Source organism: Martes martes (genome assembly GCF_963455335.1).
Source record: "Martes martes genome assembly, chromosome: 12".
Lineage (NCBI taxonomy): Eukaryota > Metazoa > Chordata > Mammalia > Carnivora > Mustelidae > Martes > Martes martes.
The window spans coordinates 69,788,885-69,812,066 of record NC_137900.1 but is presented as its reverse complement, the minus strand read 5'-3'; the positions used below and the strand labels follow the sequence as shown (position 1 = coordinate 69,812,066).

Sequence of the window (23,182 nt, the reverse complement as noted above, 5' to 3'; positions counted from 1 at the left end):
ACCTCCTGGTTTTGGCTCAGGTCATGATCTTAGGGTCCTGGGATCAAGCCCCATGTGAGGCTCTGTGCTCAGCAGGTCTGATTGAGGATTCTCTCTCTCTCTCTCTCTTTCCCTTTGTCCCTCCCCTTGCTGGTGTTCTCTCTCTCAAATAAATAAACAAATAAACCTTTTAGAAATAGCTCATAGACAAACCATAAGAGATTCTTAACTATAGAGAACAAACTGAAGGTTGATAGAGGGAGGTGGCTGGGGGATGGGCTAGATGGATGATGGGTATTAAGGAGGGCACTTGTTTTGATGAGCACTGGGTGTTATATGTAAGTAATGAATCACTAAATTCTATTCCTGAAACCAGTAATACACTATATGATAACCAGCTACAATTTAAATAAAAACTTGAAACAAGATGAACGAATCAATGAATGAATGAATCAATCAATGAATGAAAGACACTACTTGAAAAAAAAAATAAACCTTGTATTAGGTGACATCTTTCCTTAAAAAAAAAAAAAGCCCCCCCTGCAAAAAGCCCATATTTCCTGATTTGTATGTGACATGCACTGTTCCAAATGTTTTACATGCATTAATTAATCTGTTTAAGCTTCACAAGTCTACAAGGTGGTACTGTTTTCTTCCCTGTATTATAGATGAGGAAACAGAGCATTTAGAAGTAATCTACCCAAGATCCCACAGCTAATAAACAGTATAGATAGGTTTAATCCCAGGCTTGAGTTTGTGCTTTTAACAACTAAAGCTATAATACATTCAGGGGAAGGGGTCAGGACAGTAGTTATTTGTAGGAATTTGATGTAAAATTAAGATGGGATTTTTAAGTTAATGAAGGGAATTCAAAAAGTGATATTGGTGCAAATCGTTAACCATCTGGGAAAAACTTAAAGTTAGATATCTAATTCAGAACCTTATCCTTAAGTAAATTCTACTTAGTTAAAAAAATAAATATAAATAGTTTTTGATGAAAATACAGGTGAATATTTCCAGTCTTGGGCTACTTATGACATAAAAACCAGATCCCCTAAAGAAGAAAGCTGTCTACCTAGAAATTAAATACAAATGTATTGGGAGAATTATACATGAATATAAAGTTAAAAGGCAAATTAATAAACCAGGAAAAATGTTTGAGATATATGTGACAAAGGTATACTATCCTTAAAACTATATAGAACACATCACCAGAAGGAACCTGGGTGGCTCAGTGGGTTAAAGCCTCTGCTTTCAGCGCAGGTCATGATCCCAGGGTCCTGGGATAGAGTCCCGCATCAGGCTCTCTGCTCAGCAGGGAGCCTGCTTCCTCCCCCTCTCTCTCTCGGCCTGCCTCTCTGCCTACTTGTGATCTCTGTCTGTCAAATAAATAAATAAAATCTTTAAAAAAAAAAAAAAAGAACACATCACCAGAAAAATATGCAGATGGGAATACAAAGAAATAAGAATAAAAAAGAAATAAAAAGAAGCAATAAGCATATGGAAAGATGTTTAGCCCCATTAGTAATCAAATAAATGACCACTAATAGAGTTTAATATTAGGAACAAGATTCTTGGGGTAGACTCACTATGTTTAAATTCTATCTCCCTCATTTAATAATTATGTGACATTGGGTGCCTGGGTGGATCAGTTAAGTGTCCAACTCCTGATTGTGGCTCAGGTCATGATCTCAGGGTTGCGAGATCGAGCTCCATATCAGGCTCCGCACTGGGCAGGGAGGCTGCTTAGGATTCCTTTTCCTTCTGCCCCTCCTCTTGCTTATGCTCTCTCTCTCTAAAAAGAAATTAATAATTATGTGACATTGGACAAATTGATAAATCTCAACAAACCTCAGTTTTTTTCTCTGGGAAAACAGAAAGCACAAGATATACTCAATTTGTTGTTATAAGAATTAAATGTATGTGAAATGCTTAGCACAATGCCAAGCATAGAAGCAACAAAAAGATGTTAGCTGCTGTGGCAGACACTGTGTAAGCTGACCTGACACCCACTTTCATACTTTTTTTCTGCAATCTCTATTATGAAGTGTGGAAAAGCTAAATAACAAGAACAACACAGTAGTAAAACCTTGCTCTCCCAGATTATTTTATATCTGGAAATCTGCTGGCTAATCTCACAAAAGCAGAAGCCTTCTAGAATGCAATATTTCTTCTTCCAGCCTTGTCTAGCACAAGGAAAATGTCAAGAGAAGTTTAGAAGCTCTGAACTTAAAGTTAGAAAATACAAATAACCCTCTATTTGTTTAAGCTACTATGAGTCATCCAAAAGCATCTCTAACTAATACAGATGCCATTACTGTCATTACTATATCTATTATTTCCACATTTGGAAAGGGTACAGGAAATCAGGCACACTACTCATCCTTATGGAATATAACCCTGTGATATGTGACAAAACCTAACACATGCATATTAGATCCAGAAACTCCACTCTAGGACGTTCTCCTAAGAAAATAATCAGAAAGGGGTGAGAGATGTCACACAAAGACATTCACTGGATAAACACCCAAAATAGCTGGTAGCCTCAGTATTTGTCAATTATTTTAAAAATAATTCAGCCTGGAAAGAATGGAGTAAAGTAGACTGTCAGCCCTGGATGCTAGAAATTGGGTGATTTGTGTAGGCAAGTTACCTAACATCTCTGTTATTTGGTTTTCTCATCTGTACAATGACATCTAGCAATCCCACATAACAATCCTGCATAATTAACTTGACCACTCTTAAAGCCTAATACGCATTACTTTCTGTCAGATCTGCAAGTCAGCCAGGCAGCTACATCTTAGTCTGCTTCATACATTCCATCCAGGGCCCAGACTGGAGGGGCAGAATCTACCCAGGGCACATTCTTCTCCTGGTAGGTCAGGGTTGAACAAAGGGCAAGTCATATAACAGCCACTCTGAAATTTCTGCATATGTCTGTTACATCCCACCAGCCAAAGTAAGTCCATGGTCAAGGTCAACTAAGGCAGAGAAGTATCCTCCCCTAGAATGGGAGGGAGAAGTACACTGTACTAAAATAAACTAATTTTGGTATTTTATCAAAATTATTATTCAGTTCTTTCCAATAAGGGATGATGTGTTTAGAAGAGTAACAATTTTTATATAACTATATCAGAAAAAATTTCAATAGATTAAACATTACTGAAACTTGGCACCTTTGACTAGCATGTTATTATAGTAACATTTAACTGCAATGGTGAATTGTTTGCCACGCTTCACAAAGATGAGAATCTCAGTAGGAACTATTTCTGCAAGAATTTGAAAAACTGAGATTAATTTTATGTACTGAAATAGGGAGCTATGTTAGGAAAATATATAGTTAAAATGAAGCCTAATGATGAGAAAAGAGAAAAAATATTACCTTTGCTGATAAATAGTGCTTGTAGTAGTACAACTGAAACAGCAGAAATGCAGAACTTGCCAAAGTTAAAAGCGCCAAAATCACGTTCTTATTGATTCTACTCATTAGTCTGCGATGCTCACTTGGTTGTCTTTTGAGAGTAACCGTGTTCGTTTCATCTTTTTTGGATAAGAAGACACTCTTGTTTTCTGCAAACAAAAAAGATATTTCTAAAGAAACAAAAACCTACGTTCAATTTTTCACCTCTAATAACCAGCACCACAACAAAGAAAAAGTTACCTAAAGTTCTACAGAACATTCGTTGATTTGCTAATTTCCTCTCCTAAATAAACAGATACAAGACCAAATATGAAAGAACAAAAATATTTATCATGGCATTCTACAAACAACAACTGCAAATAATAAACATAAATGGGATATCTGTAAAACCTGACCAACAGAGATCTGGGGACTTCTCCGAGTCTTTGATTCAGTAGCTCTGGTATGGGGCTTCCAAGTATTCACTTCTGACAAGTGGCCAGGCCTTGCAGATGCTGCTGACCACGTGAAGAACCACTTCCATAGAAGAAATTGAGAAAATTTCTGGTCAAAAAACTTCATCTCTATGATAGCTTTTTGTTTTTGTGTGATCTAGGATATAGTCAGTCTTGATAAGTATCTCATATATGTTTTCAGTTTTTTGCAAATGTAAATTATGTGCAAAGATAAAAAAATTTTATTGTTTCATCTTTGGTTGCATCTGACTATTTAGGATAAGAAATGTAATACAGTTCTACTTCTTTGTACCTCCTGTGCACTATTTGATTTTGGTTAAACATATTATATTTAGTTTTTAAGTGTTCATCTTTATTCCTTTAAATATACTAACACCTCTGTAACTTGATGTCTAAACTTTTTATCCTTTGTTCTCCAGCCAAAGAAGAGGAAATCAGCAAAGTTATACTTACCCTCCTGCTTTTTCTCCTCCTTCAATCTGGACTTTTATTAGTTATTTCTAACATGTTACAGTTCTATCATATTCTGTTACTACAAATCTCACAATTATTTTGCTGTATCTTCCGTCAATCCTTTTGCTGAATCATCTCTGTTCATCTACTGAATGGCTGAAATTCATCTTCTTACAGTTAATCAAAAAACTTATAGATACTATTTACCCTTGAGTTCTTACATTGTTCAAATAAACTTGTCAGCTGATAGTTGGACTGAGATCATACTTTCTTTCCCCTGATGACTTATAGGCTTTGTACCACTGTTCTATAATGCTAAATATTCCCTTCATGGTACCTGATCCTTCCCCTAGGTCTCCCCTACAGGTAAATTAACCTTTTTAATGGGATGAACAGAGAATGCATTCCTTACCTCTGAAATCCAATTTTTTAAAAACTAGGCCACATAATGATGTTGATGACTGTATAGTTGACCCTTGAACAACATGGGTTTGAATTATATGGATCCACTTACACGTGGATTTTTTATAGTACAGTACTGTAAATTCATTTTCTCTTCCTTATGGTTTTCTTAATAACATTTTCTTCTCTCTAGCTTACCTTATAGTAAAAATGCAGTATATAATACATTTGGTATATGTGTTAACCAACTGTTTATGTTATCAATAAGGCTTCTAGTCAATGGTAGGCTATCAGTTGTTAAGATTTTTAGGGAGTCAAAAGTTAACGCACAGATTTTCAACTGCATTGGGGGGGGTCGGTGTCCTTAATCCCCATACTGTTCAAGGGTTAATGTATACTAATTTTTCTTTATTACCTGCCCTTTTGATCTGCAGAACTAAGATTTCTTTAGTAGGAAGTTTCTTAAGTTAGACGTTTCAATATTTTTCTGTTCTAATGTTGAATTCTCCATTTCCAGAACAAAATTGAGCATTCGTTTCATCTCTTTTCATTCTCATTTCACTTTGTTCAACTTTCAAAAGCATGTCGTCATGCCCTTTACTGACATGCCCTTTACTTCTCCCTTTTGCTTCCAAGATGGCCATTTATTTCTCTGATTTTATTTTTCTTCCTTTTCTTTCTTGAGCTTTGCCAGAATATGATTTATCATCTCCTGTTGACTTACAATTTCTCCCTGACCAATAAACCTTGTCTATTATTTTAAAGAAGTGATTGTTTCATTAAATTTGTTAGGTCAATACAGTTTCCTCATGTTTCTCATGTCATTTGTTTTTCCGTTTCTTTTTTCCTTGTTCTTGCAGCATTTTTGTGTAAATACTGTGCTTGTTTCCTTTTTATTATTTACCCATGAATGATGTGAACTCTACTAGGGTCAGTAATTTGCAAGAGGACTGTGGAAGGAAGAAGCAGGCTTGGTTCTAGACTAAAAGGTAGTCACTGATGTACAAGAAAGCATTTTATGACAGAGGGTTTTGTGCACGTGTGTGTGAGAGAAAAGAGACAAAGAGAATGTGTCTGAGAACAAATGAGATAAAGTTGTTTAGCCATGACTTCTTGCTTCACCAAGAAAGTGTGTTCTGCAAAGACGGTTTATCTCTGTTTTCTCCTTTGCTCTTCCTTTCCTGGCAGTTCATGCAGCCAAACTCTCACTGCCCTCCTATACATCCTGATCCCACAGAAAACAGAAGATCTCTCTCATGTTGCTCTACAAGCTCTGAGATCTCTTCCTACTAGTTCCCTCTTTTAATCTCTTCCTGCTTACATTGGACAACATTTCTCAAATATTTTGGTTTGGGGTTATAGGATTTCTGGTCTCATCAAAGGTGTAATCTCTGTGTCTCATTCTCCTTGTTGTTTTAGGGTAATTTCAGATAGAAGAGGGAACCAATGTCTCTACTCTGCCATCTTAAAAATCAAAAGTCTTGGCTTAGTTTTAAAACATCACAAATGAGCTTCCAGAGCCAAAGCCTACATGAAGCAAACATGATACTATATAAAGTCAACAAACTACTTAAGACAAATGATACCAACACTAATATGAATAATCCATTTGATGTACAGATAATGTACAGAGCAAAAACAAATGAATAAATCAAGATCATGTTCTGTTTCCTCAAACTATAAAAACTAGCAACATATATAAAATAACATTGATGATGACATTAGTTTTTGCTGTCAGCTAAAATCTGCTAAAATAAAACAAATACTCTGATAAAAGTAGCTCACAAGATAATAAGGAGAATATCCTTCATTTTCAATATTTCAGTGCAGTTTCTTGTAGTTATATTAAATAGTGCACCAACATATTGTATACTGATTCCTATGTACTTTTCTAAAGTGGCATTCAGAGTGTGCCATGTGCTCGCTTCGGCAGCACATATACTAAAAAAAAAAAAAACCAGAGTGTGCCATAACTGAGACTCTTCTATGCCTGAATAAACAGAAAGAATGCATAAAAGGCCTATATATACTACTGCAGCATGTTTCTAACCTATAATTAATTCTTAACATAAAATAAACCTCCAACACATATCATCAATCACTTAATTCTACTGTTATCAAGATGATATCTAATTAACTTTATTATTTTCTATAAATGCCAAGGCAATTCAATTGCAAAGGAGGAGCATTCAGAACATTCCTTTTGGGGTGCCTGGGTGGCTCAGTGGTTTAAGCCACTGCCTTCGGCTTGGGTCATGATCTCAGGGTCCTGGGATCGAGCCCTGCATCAGGCTCTCTGCTCAGCGGGGAGCCTGCTTCCCCCTCTCTCTCTCTGCCTGCCTCTCTGCCTACTTGTGATCTCTCTGTCAAATAAATAAATAAAATCTTTAAGAAAAAAAACCTCCTTTTTGCTAGCACGATCCCTTTATTAGGAATGTTTACCACTTTAAAATGAAAAATGTGATACTTACAAGAGAGGCCAAGGCTTATTGATTTTACCTCTAAAATATCTCTGGCATCAACTCCCTCTTCTCTCTTCACTGTAACTCTAATTTAGACTCTAATTGTACCTAATGTCCCAATTTCAACTGAACCCCTGGTCTCCACTTTCTACCTACCCATAACCTCACCTACACAGTAACAGATATACCAAGCTGCTAATAGATGAATCAAGATATGCCATGATAACAATTTTTCAATGACTCTCTACCACCTATAAATAAAGTTCCAATTCCAAACAAGAGAATTCACAATCCGACTGAACACAAGCAAATTCTGTAGGCTTCTCCCACTTCATACACCCTGAAATTTTTGCCCAAGAATTCCTAGAATACATACCACACTTTTCTGCCTCTGCTTTTGCTCATTCCCTCTTGCGTGAAATGCTCTCATCCATTTCCATAAAACTAGCTCAACACCTCTTTTCATAACTCTTTTCAAGTAACCCTTGTATAAAGTCTCTCATGCTCTTCTGAGTCAAAATTAATCTCTCCTATCTCTAAACTCCTAGTTTTACCTTCCTGCTGGGAACATTTACTGTCTACCTTATAAGCACAAAAAGCTAAGCACTGGAGATAAAATGATAAGTAAGATAGTTTCCTATTTTCTAAGACTTCAGAGATGAACAGAAGTTCTCAGAAGAAAGGTGGTGTTGATGGTGATGGAAGGTGTGATGTATCTATAGAACAGCATGGGAAGTTTTTTCCAAAATGTAAACCTCATTCCTTACCACCCCCACATCTAGTTTGTGATAGACTGTATTAGAAGCAAATATGGAGGCAATATAAACGGTGTTATTGCTATGAAGGCGTAGGCACAAGTTACTATAGGAGCACAAGGAGAGGCTTTTACTACCTTCCATTTTGGATTATACTTATTAGTACAGACGAATCATTCCCCTCACCAGCCTAAAACTGACTGAATTAAGAAATAACATGTATGCTTAGCATACTCAAATAAGCTGCACAATACTCGAGTACACAAAATTATTTTTTAAAGTTTTTGTTTTAAGAAGTTCTCTGTCCTGCAGGAAATTTTATGTTAAAACAAAATATGAAATATGAAAGAGTGATTTTTATTAGAATTTAAAGACCATACTTAGTTACAATCCTGAAGAAGAAACACTTAAAAATAACATATGGAGAAATATAGTATAGAAGCAAAATAAAAACATTCTTTGTGTATACATTTCTTTTTATATGTGACATTTTACCTATCATAATAAAAGCTCTGGGGAAGATAAGTAATGTATTTTTTTACTTATACTTAGGGAACGCTTCCTTAAAAAGACAGGATATCATGTCTAATGAAAAAGAGATGAGTATTGTAGAGTTAATAAATTAAAATGAGGGGAAAATAAAGGGAAAAAAGACAGCAAATGTTTTCAGAAAAATATATAATCCAGAGGCGCCTGGGTGGCTCAGTGGGTTAAGCCTCTGCCTTCGGCTTGGGTCATGATCTCAGGGTCCTGGAATGGAGCCCTGCATCAAGCTCTCTGCTCAGCAGGGAGCCTGCTTCCCCTCCTCTCTCTCTGCCTGCCTCTCTGCCTACTTGTGATCTCTGTCTGTCAAATAAATAAATAAAATCTTTAAAAAAAAAAAAAAGAAAAATATATAATGCAGACACTAAGGGGAATTAGGAGGTTTAAGTAACTCAAGGTTCTTCAAGATCTAATCCAAATATGAGAAGGTTAATATAAGTATGGTATATTACAGCAAAGAATGTGTCTCAGATGACACGGAAGCTTGCCATCCCTAGTGCCATAAACTGAGAATGGGCAATGAAAGGATTGGGTAGATCTGCTTCCCAACGGACCTTTAATGGGTTATGGGTGTCAGAGCTATCAATCCTCTGTCTTTGGGCCTGGGGTAGCCAGAGCCCAAAATTGGTCATCTCCGGCCAAGAATAAACACATTCTTATATCCTTTATTATCAATTTCACTATGTGTCAAGACATGAAACAGTTTGGAAAAAACGGGTGGTAGATCAAAGCCATACATAAATGTGAAGGGAAATACAAAAGATGGGAAATTCAAGACAAATTCTCAGGCTCTCTCTATAGCCAAAAGCAGTATTTCATGTTCTTTCAGCTTCCCATTTGCCCATTTTACATTATTTGTTTTTTTGCAGGTAGTGGCAATGAAAAACTCTTGACACCTGGCTTACCTGACATCCCATGACCACCACCACCACCACTCCTTTGAGAATCATTTGAGTAAGGATCTGTCTGAAAGAATTTCTAAGTGCCTGGTTTTTTATTCCTGCCTTCTGGATCATTTCTCTTGACATGAGAGGCCCTCCAACAAGAAATGTCAGCCTTGACACTTAATTTAGGTTCACAGATGATGTGTGTTAGCCTATTCCCCTCAATGCTGCTAGGTCCCAACTTACTTAGGGACACGAGAGAAAGGAGAGAGAGGCATTGTTGGTATGAATCAGAAAGAACTGAAATTCAAATATGGCTTGCCCTGCAAAATAAAACAGACTAACCCACAGAGAAGAGGACTGTGTAATTAGGCAAAGGCACGATTAGAGAGTTGAGGCAGAATTTTAGAAAGCTCAAAGAGAAAATGCTTCTGCAAATGTGTTCAAGGTAAGACATGAAAAAAAAAAATCAACATTTCCAGCTGCTATAAGTAAAAAAAGGCCCAGTAACTGTAGATGCTACCCATCTTCCCTAAATACTGCCAGTCTTTCTTGTTGTCCATTTCCTTTTCTTTCACAGCTAACTTCTTAATAGTTATCAGTAGCCTGGAAGTTAAGGTTAGACTGCACAGAGTTAAGAATTCTCTTTATCTGCTTACCACTCCTTTACTTCTTAACCTTTTGCAATATAACCTCTATTTCAACATGCTGACACACGGGATTAAAAAAAATAGTCTATTTGATACTCCAGAAAAATTGCAAATATATAGTGACTCCTTTCTAAATGACTAGGGAATGATAAGATTCTGCAAAGAGTGTCTGAAATGAAAAACCTAGATAAAAAAGTCTAGCTGAGGGGCGCCTGGATGGCTCAGTGGGTTAAAGCCTCTGCTTTCAGCTCAGGTCATGATCCCAGGGTTCTGGGATCGAGCTCAGCAGGGAGCCTGCTCCACACCCTGCTCCCCCCACCCCCGCCTGCCTCTCTGCCTGCTTGTGATCTGTCAGTCAAATAAATAAATAAAATCTTAAAAAAAAAAAAAAAAAGTCTAGCTGAGAAAGGAAGTGAAGATAGGAGGGGATATTACAAGGGCAAAGTAAAAAGGTGAAGGAAGTGGTATTGTTTAATATGCCTACGATTCTCTGCTGGATATAAAATCCAGATGGAAGTTCTCTTTACATTCTCTTGCTCTTAATCATTTTATTAGGGATACTTCCCTAATCTACTGGGTAATTATGACATAAATATTCTAGCTGACTGCTGGATATGTCTTCTTGAACATACCACTACCACCTAAAACGAATCACTGTCCACCTTCACACTAGATTTCCTCCACGACTTGACCATCTATTTTGTTAACAGTATCCCTATATTCTCAATTACTTACGTTCAAAACAAAATAGTTTTTGCGGTTCTAACTCTGCATCTAATGAGTCAACAAACTGTGTATCCTTCTCAGTGCCTCTAAAAGCTATCATTTCTTTTCCATTTGCGTATAGTTAGCCTCGTGTAAAGGCCTTATTACCTTTGTCTAGATAGAAAGCCTCCTACATGAATATCCTACTATCAGACTTTCCTCAAAATACCCATCTTGGGGATCAAAGTCAAATTATTTCTAGCATACCTCTTTGTGTCACTTCCGCTGCTTTAAGACCTTCTATGGCTTATTTTGTACCATTCTTTTATACGAATCTGCTGATACAGTGCCATCTCACCTGCGTGCCTTCACCTATGCTATTCCTTCTATCTATAATGCTTTCTCCCCCCACCTCCCTGCCCCTCTCACTGTCTACTGAGTACTTAAGAGTACAGGCTCAAACAGACTGCTCTCTTCAATCCTGCTCTGACACTTGCAAGCCGTAGGACTTTGGGAAGGTTACTTAATGTCTTTGTGCCCCTATCTTCAGAGCGCATCTGTAAATTGTACTTGACGCAAAAGGCTCTTCTGAGGATTGAACACATTAATTCATGTAAAGCACTGAATAGCTAGAACATCAGAGTATACAGTAATGCCAGCAATAATTAATAATAGTCATCTTAAAGCTCTACTAATAATTTCCTTTGCTCTCAGACAATTAAAGTCCCTCTCTCTTATTCCCACACCACTGTATATCTGTACTATTTTTAGTACAGATTTAGTCTTAAATTACACTCCCTTGAGACAGGAGGCTATCATTCGTGTTTTTTTATCCCATGGTATTCTTCTGCATTTCAAACTCTTCCACAATAGAATTTAAGCACAAACACAGATTTTAAAAGCAACTTTTTACAGAAGAGAAGAGTTCTGTGTGGCCAGGAGAGTACAAAAGAATGAGATGAGTGATGAATGCAAGCAGGTGCAGGTGAAGAGTGATAGCCAAAGTTTATGACAGAGGTCAGTCTGGTGTGCTACCTCATTCATTCATCCTTCCATTAACTTCACAGATACTGCTGAACCCGATGTACTAGACACTGGGCAAGCTGCTGGCAGTTCCCTGTCACAAGACTATAGGATATAAACAAAAGATTATGGTTATTTCAAAGGCAGTGGAAACTTGAGGAACCAAGGATTTTTTTTTTTTTTGACCCAACCATTATTTATATAGGCTATTCTTTGGGGTCATTTAGAGCTACTTTAGTTAGCATACACTCCAGAATAACAACAGTGGTTGTCTTTGGGTTGGATGGAGTGAAGGTATTTTTTCTGTTTATCCTATGTGAACATCGATTGATTTTCAAATATTAAAAAAAATTTTTAACTTTTAAAAGTTTTCTTTCATTCTGTGTCAATTAACAAGTACTCATTTACTACAGCTTACATGTTATAAGCCTTAATTATGTTAAGCCCTTCCCATTTTTTGTGTAACAGACTGCTGTTAAACCAAGTTATTTTTAACTGAGTAGAGCCTTCCCCTCAAGAATGCAAGTACTTGATTCGTTGGTTAACATGTGGATACTGAGCTTAATAAAATTATATAATTAACAGAATCAAACACAGGACTCAGATGTATCAAGTACTTATAACAATATATAAAAACTTACCGGTTTAGAATCTAAGTCAGGGCTCAGATGTATCAAGTACTTAAAACGATGTATAAAAACTTACTGATTTAGAATCTACATTTTACACAAATCAAAACCACAGTGAGATACCACCTCACACCAGTCAGAAAATTAACAAGTCAGGAAACAACAGGTGTTGGCAAGGATGTGGAGAAAGGGGAACCCTCCTACACTGTTGGTGGGAATGCAAGCTGGTGCAGTCACTCTGGAAAACAGCATGGAGGTTCCTCAAAAAGTTGAAAACAGAGCCACCCTATGACCCAGCAATCGCACTACTGGGTATTTACCCTAAAGATACAAAGGTAGTGATCCGAAAGGGTAGTAGTGAAGCAAACTATGGAAAGAAACTAGATGTTCATCAAAAGATGAATGGATAAAGAAGATGTGAGATATATATCTATATCTATATCTTTATCTATACATACATATATATACACATACATACATATATATACACACATACATACATACACTATACAGCCATCAAAAAGAAAAACAAAATCTTGCCTCTTACAACGATGTGGATGGAACTTGAGGGTATCATGCTAAGTGAAATAAATCAGAGAAAGACAATTATAATATGATATCTCTGATATGAGGAATTTGAGAGGCAGGGCAGGGGGTTGTGTGGGAAGGGAGGGAAAAAATGAAAAAAGATGGGACCACGGAGGGAAACAAACCATAAGAGACTCTTAACCTCAGGAAACAAACTGAGGGTTGCTGGAGGGGAGGAGGGTGGGAGAGATGGAATGGCTGGGTGATGGGACATTGGGGAGGGTATGTGCTATGGTGAGCACTGTGAATTGTGCATGATTCACAGACCTGTACCTTTAAAGCAAATAATACACTATGTGTTAATTTAAAAAAAAAAAGAATCTACATTTTAACAAGATCCTCAGGCAATTCCTATGTATGTTGAAATGTGAAAAGCACTGACCTAGAAGCTAAGGCCCTTACAAGCAAGATTAATAACAACATCACATCTGCCTTGTTCATCAGTACCTCCTTAGGACCCAGCAGTGCCTGAAACACATAAATATTTGTTGAATAAATATGTAAATGATATTACTTCTGAGTAGACAATTAGAAAGACAGTGGAGATTATATTTATTTATTTTCTGCCAGAGTTCCTAGAAAAGGATGCTTAGTATTTGCTGCAATGCTGTCAAATTATTTTAATGTTGGCCTAAACAATCTACAAAGGCTATGTGTAATCTTTTCTAAAACGAGTCCTTGCTCATTGCTCTGAGAGCCGTGTGTCTCCTTCAGTCATTTTTCTAGCCACCCATCTTTTTTTCTATTATGTTATGTTAGTCACCAAACAGTACATCATTAGGTTTTGATGTAGTGTTCTATGATTCATTGTTTGCATATAACACCCAGTGCTCCACGCAATCCCTGCCCTCCTTAATACCCATCACCAGGCTCACCCATCCCCCACCCCCCTCCCTTCTAAAAATCTCAGTTTGTTTCCTGGAGTCTGTAGTCTCTCATGGTTCATCTCCCACTTTGATTTCTCCTCCTTCATTTTTCCCTTCTTCTAATGTTCTCCATGCTATTCCTTACGCACCACAAATAAATGAAACCAAATGATAACTGACTTTATGTTTGATTTATTTCACTCAGCATAATCTTCCCCAGTTCCATCCATGTTGATGCAAAAGTTGAGGATTCATCCTTTCTGATGGCTGCGTAATATTACACTGTGTATATGGACCACATCTCCTTTCTCCATTTGTCTGTTGAAAGGCATCTTGGCTCTTTCCACATTTTTCTAGCCTCCCACCTATGGGTACATCCTCTAGTTACTCTAGAATCTACTCCTCAAAGCCAATTTATTTTAAGATTTTGAACTACAACCTCTGAGAGAAAACTTATTATTTAAGTTCCAGTCTATGAACTCCATCTGCCTGTATTTCCAACTCTATTTCCTACACCTCAAATTCAGTATGTTCAAAAGTAACAATTCTATTCTCCATCAACCATCTCCCTCCCCTATTTCAGAGAAGGTTGCTCTCCATTTTTAGACTCAAGTTTTACAGGTTTTAGAGGAGAGAGACCACCTTGTCCAACAATATCATCTTACAGAGACTAGGTTCTAGAAGAATTAAATGACAGCCCAAGAGGCTAATTATTGGCAATATCCAGAACTATAACCTGAATCACCATACTGCCAATACATTATTACATGCTGGATTTCTGATAAAATGCTCATTTTTGTCAATGACACTTAAATTCACTTTTTCAAAATCCAAGTTCTAAATATCACGTAGATCCAAGAAATCAAGTCCTGTATATTGCTAACATGTCTCTTACTCCTTTTCCTTCCTTTTCAGACATACTGCACTTTCTTTCCACTTGGGGTTCCTTTGATATCCAGTGCCATCCTTCCCAAGTCCTCTATGCCCTTGAAACCTACCACCAGAAACGGACTCTAAAATATGAATGCCTCAGGGCTCCTGGGTCTCTCAATCAGTTAAATATCCAACTCTTGGTTTGGGCTCACGTCATGATCTCAGCTCATGAGATTAAGCCCCGAGCACCTCCACTGGCTCCACCTCAGTGCAGAGTATGTTTTGGATTCTGTTTCCCTCCCCATGACCATCCCCCATCCTCTAAAATAAAATAAATAAATAAATAAGTAAAATATGAATGCCTCTTCCTGCGTTTTCTATCTTTACCCAAGGTGTTCAACCGAGATGGTTCCTGATGATTCAAACCCTCAAGCCCTATCCATCCCCAGAGTATCTCAATCTTTTCTACAAGGCTTCCCTCTTTTCCCAATCTCTCCTTTTTTAAAAAGATTTTATTTATTTATTTGTCAGAGAGAGAGCACAAGCAGGCAGAGTGACAGGCAGAGGCAGAGAGAGAGAAGCAGGCTCCCCGCTGAGCAAGGAGCCTGATTCGGGGCTCAATCCCAGAACCTTGAGATCATAACCTGAGCCAAAGGCAGCAGCCCAACCGAATGAGCCACCCAGGGACCCCTCTTTCCCAATTCTTTTTTTTTTTTTTAAGATTTTATTTATTTGTCAGAGAGAGAGAGCGCGCACGCACAAGCAGGCAGAGTGGCAGGCAGAGACAGAGAGAGAAGCGGGCTCCCTGCCGAGCAAGGAGCCCGGTGCAGAACTCGATCCCAGGATCCTGGGATCATGACCTGAGCCGAAGGCAGCTTTTTAACTGACTGAGCCACCCCAGTGTCCCTCTTTTCCCAGTTCTTAATGCAATGCTCCATCACTCATTTTGAGCCATGTTCATAGGCTGTTCATCTGTTCATAGGCTCATCTTTATGCTTTGGAAATCTGCTATCTTCAAAAGTAGAAAGAACCTGGTATCATGTAGGTCCTCTTTTCACATCTGAGAAAAACAAGGCCCTGAGAAAAGTGACTTGCCTCATGTTACCTGAGAAATTGATGGTGATGAATTCTGAACTCAGTTCTCCTCACTCCTATTCAAAGCTTCTAACATCCACCTCTACGCATATCCAGTCTTTCCCGACATCCCCCAACTGACAGTGCAAACAAAAGGCAGACATCAAAGCCATATGAAACTTTAGCATGGCTAGCAGCGGCCATCCTTTATGAAGCACAAAAAGGGGTTGCTTCAGTAAATAGTCCTCCAAATGAACTAAAAGTTGAACCCACGGGGAAAGCATCAGAATGAGAGATGATTAACTAAATTATCCCTCTCTATAAAACTGTTGTAGTTCTCCACTGCCCGTAGAACCGAACACTCAATAGAGCATCAAGGTCCTTCCCGGTTGAGACCCAACGTCAGCTGCCGCCACAATCCTAGCCTTCCCTTCTCTACACCCATTCCTCCAGCCATTATCCTAATATGCACGCGGTGCTGCCCAAACCCGGTCGTTCCCCTCATGATTTTGCACTCTTGCACACACTGGTCCTACAATATGCAGTGCTCTCCATCCCCCACCCCCTACCCCAGTGCCTGTCCTCTCGCAAATCCTGAGATGGCTCTCACGACCCTGCTCAAACATCACTACCCCAAGCAAAGTCCTATGAGGGTCTAGATCGCCCTCCAAAACTGAACTTGTCCCAGGATGCGGATTTTACTTGCTGACACAACCAGGAGCGTGGGAAGGACCGCCCCGGTGGTGAACTGACTCACTGAGTGCCCCCACGCCCCGCCGCCCGGGGCGCACTCAGCCTGTGGCCCGCCTCGGTCCTGGGGGGCGGGGGAAGTAGGTGCCCAGAATGCTGGGGGATGCCCGGCGAGAGGACCCGAGCCACCGGAGATACCTGTCTGAAGGTACCCTCTCATCCCCCGCATCTGAAGGTACCCTCATCCCCCGCACCAAAAGGAACCTTCTCTACACCTTACCTCACCCAAGACAGGCGGCAACTCCGCTTTACGGCATTCACAGCAACTGCTGCAAAAGGTGCCGTCAAGTGCAGAGCCGTGGTTTTTCTGGTTGCTGTCGGAGACGATCACGTTTAACTGACTGGGACCCCTAGGTGGCCAGGCCTCCTGCCGCTTCTTCACCGTCCAAAGTTTACGCATCCCTGAGGATTTCCTAGCTTTCCGAAGTCCTTTCATCGCTTGGCGACGTAACAACTGCTGTAGCGCACTGAGGCGACATGAGATTTTAGGAAGGGGAGCAAGAATTGGAGAGGCACCACCTGAACTGTTTTTAAAGAGTGTGAATTTGCCAGATAAAATATGGGATGCCAGTGAAAAACGTGAATGTCAGATGAACAACGAATAGTTTTTTAGTGCGTGTGCTACGCAGAGAGATTCAGAATAACTCTCTGAGTTCTGTTTAGGGTACCATCAGATGGCGGGGGGGGGCGGGGAACGGATGATGTAGAGGGAAATAGCAGCTGCGTTTAATATTGCTCATGAGGTTGAGGTGCATGACATCCAAGCTCCAGAGGACCATTACGCTCCGATTTACGTCTGGAAATACACACGCATACAGTTCCGGCCCTGGCTTTTTGGATCCACAGTGTAATCCAAAGGATTGTTAAACATCAGATATGTATCCATTTTGACGTGAATATTGAAAACTATAAAGCACTAAATACTGTAACTTTAAGTTGTTTCTACAAAAATTACTATTAGTCCGTAGTAAAGCCTAAAAATAATCTTTTTGTATATTTGAGTTTCTAAACTTTGTTCTTTTGGAACAGTATATAATGAAACATTTCCTGTTATGTTTTTCCTTCTAGAAACTTTCTATGTACATACTAGCTTATTTGGTAGAAGTTCTCTTACGACTTAGAACTAGTTCTATAGACTTAGAAGTAGTACTTGGTAGATTAATCAAAAAACATAACACCCAAAGGAAGGAAGTTATCAAGGATTAAAGGGATCACTGGGACACAAGTGCTAACTTGACACACCTAAGATGAGAAAATTTGAGCACCAAAATGAATAACTTACTGATTGAAACACTAGATACATAAAAATTCTTGACTTCATAATAATTCGTTAAAAATGAAACACACTAGTCATGACTGAAGGTTTCCAGGACATCAAATCACTATTCTAAAACTTGATCAAGAGAAAAACATCAAGCATTTATCCTTTCTTGCATGAACTGCATTTCAGTGTAGCCAACATGATGATGAGAATTCTAGCTAGCAAATGAGTGATAGAACAATTGCCATGTTGCTACTCCTGATGAAATAACGCAAGATACAACATTCATCAATAGATGTTAAAATTAAGCTAAAATGTTGGTGGGAAACTTTAAAACATTTTTGTAATCTTCATAGGGAACTTATTGTAGGTGTATTAGTCTAGCACCACCCAAACCCACTCCACTGATTAATCTAATGATTGAGTCTGGGACAACCAGCAGTGAATTTCATGATGTAATGCAACAGAAATCACATACCACCTGACTTGTGAAGGATTCTTGCCTAAAAATTGAACCCAGGTATAGAGAAGCAATCAGCTAAATTCAGAATGTGCAATATTCTACAAGATAAATGCCCCAGAATGTGCAATATTCTACAAGATAAATGATCAATGGAATTTAAAGAGGAGGGAGGGAGGAAAATACTACAAAATCAGAAACTTAAAGAGACCTATAACCAAAGGCAGAGTGTATAGACCTTGTCTGGATCCTGATTTGAAGAAAGCAACCATAAGAGAGACATTTTGAGGGGTGCCTGGGTGGCTCAATTGCTTGAGTGTCTGATTTAGACTCAAGTCATGATCTCAGGGTGGTGGGATGGAGCCCCTCGTCTGTCTCAATGCTCAGTGTGGAGTCTGCTTGAGATTTGCCCTATCCCTCTGTCCCTCCCCCACAAGCTCAAGCTCACGCTTGCTCTCTCTAAAAAAAAAAAAAAAGAAAGAAATTTTGAGACAAAATTTTAAGAATTTTTTTTTTAAATTTGACAGAGACAGATCACAAGCTGGCAGAGAGGCAGGCTCCCCACTGAGCAGAGAGCCCGATGCGGGGCTCGATCCCAGAACCCTGAGATCATGCCTGAGCCGAAGGCAGAGGCTTAACCCACTGAGCCATCCAGGCGCCCCGAGACAAAATTTTAATATGGACTGAGCCATTAGATGATATTAGGGAAGTGCTGTAATTTTGTTCAGAATGTTAACAGAATGTGGCTGTGTTTAAAAGAACAAAAGAATAAATCATCATTGATGCATATTGCAATGCTTATAGGTGAAAATTTTTTTAAAAACTTAAAAAAGACACAAACATGGTAAGATATTAATAAAATGTTAATATTTAATAAAATATTAATAACGGATATATCTGTGATGAGCATAGAGGTGTTATCAACAATAGCCTCTATCTACTTCTCTGTATATTTGAAAATTGTCATAGTAAAAATTTAGGAAAAGGAAAAATTATGAGGTTCATAGAAAAGTTTTCAAATGCGTAATAAATCTTGTTCCATGTAAACCTAAAAAAAAAAAAAGGCAATTAAAGCAGAGGACTACAATGGATATCTTTTTATTTGAGTCAAGATCTTTTAAAATATAAGCCAACTGATTCGAGCGTCTGTTTCTCCTGTATAAATCAGACATAGTGCATCACCTATTATTTCTACCTTTTTTTAAAAAATTTATTTATTTGACAGACAGATCACAAGTAGGCAGAGAGGCAGGCAGAGAGAGAAGGGAGGAAGCAGGCTCCCTGTTGAGTAGAGAGCCCGATGCAGGGCTCGATCCCAGGACGCTAGGATCACGACCTGAGCCGAAGGCAGCGGCCTTAACCCACTGAGCCACCCAGGTGCCCCTATTTCTACCTTTTTAAAGTGGTCCAAGACCTTACAGAAACAAGCGAAGGAATCAACTCAAACAGTCCTAGTTTTGTGTTTTTTTTTTATTTTTTATTTTTTAAAGAATTTATTTATTCATTTGAGAGACAGAGATCACGAGTAAGCAGAGAGGCAGGCAGAGAGAGAGGAGGAAGCAGGCTCCCCGCGGAGCAGAGAGCCCGATGCGGGGCTCGATCCCAGGACCCTGGGATCCATGACCTGAGCTGAAGGCAGAGGCTTAACCCGCTGAGCCACCCAGGTGCCCCCCTAGTTTTGTTTTGTTTTTGCAATCCTCCCCTATCATTTAGAATTATCTTGGACACAACTATCTTATCAGCGACTTTTTTTTAAGCTCCCTAACGTTTCCCTCAACTCTCATAATTTTTCATACTCATATTTCGTTAGTTTATGTAATAAATTATATCATTACAACAATGACTGCCACTAGCATAAACATGTTTGGGAACAGCTAACGGGAGGTAAACGTGTAACTCAACTGGTGTTGAGAAGCAGTACTTCTCCAGCATACCAGAAGGGAGCTGAGCTGTAAGCCTCCAGCTGTCAGTATGCTTTAACTTGGTCGGCCAATCCAAGTGGACAAGGGTACAAGAATGGGTAAAAACAGCCTCTATTATAGGCAAAGAAATATCTTTTAAAAAATTATTTTAGAGAGAGCGAGCGTGTGAGCAAAGGGAGGGGCAGAGGAAGAGGGAGAGAATCTCAGACTCCCCCACTGACCCTGACATCATGCCTGGAGCCAAAATCAAGAGTTGGACACAACTGACTGAGTCTCCCAGGCACCCCAAAGATCCATCTTCTAAAAATTACTCAGATGTGGGATTACAAACACATCCTGGCCCACCCAAATATTGTGGGTCCTGAGGCAAGAGTACAAATGGAATCTAATTCCAACATCTTTTAAGTGTCCAGGTAAAGAACTATCAAATATTATATATCTTTCTACCTTGGCAAATATTCCTTCCCAAAGAACAGAAATCTAGGATCAAATTTGGAATTCCTATATACTACATAAAGCGCAGCATGAGAGCTAGGTCTGCTTGTTCTTCCCACAAGGCCGTGAGTCTGCTTGCTTTTACTAGTTTCAGCTTACCACGAGAGTCCTGGTATGCGTGCATGTGGACACCTGTCTGCACATCCAAGTTCCATCCACAGTATTCATGAACTGCCACTTCTCAAGTGTAAGGGTATATACACCTGTAGCACAGTCTGTTCTCAGGATTTGAGAGAGGTCTACATCTGTTCTGGGATCAAGCTTTGGGCTGGTCAGGCAGGGAATTCTGGGACTCTGGCTACCTGGTGCATAGTGGGTAGAGGAATACAAACTTCCAGGGGAGTGCAATCCCTTGGTTCCTTCAGTTTTTCATTTCGTGAAGAGAAGCACAGCCAGTGTGAGGATCGGGGCAGGGACCCCACTTGCCCAAGTCTAAGTATACACACACACCCCCATGGTGTCATACTATATATACTGTTAGGCTTGCCTTTTCCATTTCCTATCATGAATACCTTTCCATTAGCAACATATTCTGTAAGAGGTGTGTAGCGTTTCTTGGAAGCATCACATTCTAATCATTCTGGTGACCTTGTGCAAAAGCAGAAACATACTACTACTAGTACCATCAGTATAAATGTAAAATAGAGTTTAGTAAGGGAAACACGAGACTAAGTAGTGTTCAAATTCCTGAGCCTTCATCCCACAGAGATTCAGACAGGCACACTTTTTTTTTTTTTAAAAAAAAGACTGTATTTATTTGACAGAGCACAAGCAGGGGGAGCAGCAAGCAGGTAGAGGGAGAGGGAGAAGTAGGCTCCCATAAGGCAAGGAGCCTGACATGGGGCTCGATCCCAGGGCCCCTGGATCATGACCTGAGCCAAAGGCAGATGCTTAACTGACTGAGCCACCCAGATGCCCAGACAGGACTGGTATTCATGGAAAGGACTCTAACTGAGGAAACCAACTCCCCCATAATAGTCTACATATTCATAACATTTATTGGGGAAGGGGCATGCAGAAAGTATCTAGACAAGTATGTAACAATGGTAGCTTGTTAATGCAATTTATAAAAGGAGAGCTTTTGGAATTCTGGTAGCCCATTCTTAAATTAACAATTAGGTTGTTTGTATATTGCTCTTGTAATGCTGCAATGAGTACTGACTTATTTGTGAGTATATAAGAGAAATACCTAAAAATGGAATTAACTTTTCAAAGGTATGTGTATTTAATATTGCTAAACTGTTCTCTGCTCCATCTTCTATATGAGAGTACTGGTTTCTCAGTATCTTTGTTATGCTCTCCTCCCTATAACTCAACGCTATCGTCTCTTCCCTTCATTCTTCCTTTGCTGAAAATGGTCTTAACCATAGGAGTTCCAGTCTCATATAGTCATTGACTGGTTTTCTTTCCTAAACAGATTTCAAGTTAGGTTCGGGGCACCTGGGTGGCACAGTGGGTTGGGCCTCTGCTTTCGGCTCAGATCATGATCTCAGGGTTCTGGGATCGAGCCCCGCATTGGGCTCTCTGCTTGGCAGGGAGCCTGCTTCCTCTCCTCTCTCTGCCTACTTGTGATCTCTCTGTGTCAAATAAATAAATTAAATAAATAAAATCTTTAAGAAAAAAAAAAGACTTAGGTTCTTGTTCTAACTCTTTTAGCTACAATCTGCCAAAATGTAACCCAGGATGGGACAAGCTCCAAAGACAAAACTAAGTTCTTAATTTATATTATAGTTATAGCATGTTTCATCTTCCACTTATAACTGCACTGTATTAAAAAAATAGCTATTAGTAAGATGGCTTTTTATATTAAAATTAATTACAATCAAAAAATTAGTTTCTTGGGGTGCCTGGGTGGCTCAGTCGGGGTGCCTTCGGCTCAGGTCATGATCCCAGGGTCCTGGAATCGAGCCCTGCATCAGGCTCTCTGCTCAGCAGGGAGCCTGCCTCCCTTTCTCTCTCCCTTTGCCTGTCTCTCTGCCTACTTGTGATCTCTGTCAAATAAATAAATAAAATCTTTTTTAAAAATTAGTTTCTTAGTTGAACTAGTTATATTTACAGTGCACAAGAGCTGCCTGGGCCTAGTGGCTACCGTGTTGGACAGCATGAATATAGAACTTCCCATCACTGCATAAATTCTGTTGGACAGCACTGCTCTAAAAATATAAGCTTTGGGGGCTTTTTATCTTCTCATCCCCAACAGCATGTTGTATATATTTAATGAAAATTGATAAAAATGCAAGCACTGAAGCAAAAGAAAGCAGAAAAAAGTTTAATTTTTAGATGAGATATTCCAGGTGCTTTTGTAAGAACTTAACTTGGTCATTCTATACAGGACATACAATCATTTCAACATACAAGTTATTCCACTTTGAATACTTTATTTTAAAAGTTTAAAAGTTTCTAGTTTAAAGTTTAAAAGGCTTTGTCTTGTTTCCAAGGATAATGAGGCAATATGCTTATTAAAACACTACTTTGCAGAACTGAGTACCTTTTAAGTAGTTCATTAATGTTGTTCATCTGTAACTTATAGGT

At 39.0% G+C, this 23,182-nt stretch overlaps 1 protein-coding gene across 2 annotated transcripts in view; it reads right to left on the bottom strand.

Annotated features, from left to right (window-relative positions):
• FKTN (fukutin) overlaps positions 1 to 16,785 on the bottom strand; it is a 67,968-nt gene extending 51,183 nt beyond the window's left edge. Inside the window, exons 1-2 of one of the 2 annotated variants that reach the window (XM_080819333.1) lie at positions 16,733 to 16,785; positions 3,362 to 3,549 (exon numbers count right to left, since the gene is read on the bottom strand). In XM_080819333.1, coding sequence (XP_080675459.1) covers positions 3,362 to 3,466 — 105 coding nt within the window. In that variant the 5' untranslated portion in view covers positions 3,467 to 3,549; positions 16,733 to 16,785. The remainder of the gene's footprint in view (positions 1 to 3,361; positions 3,550 to 16,732) is intronic. The other variant, XM_080819332.1, reaches the window with a different exon arrangement.
• Between the last annotated feature and the right edge of the window lie 6,397 nt (positions 16,786 to 23,182).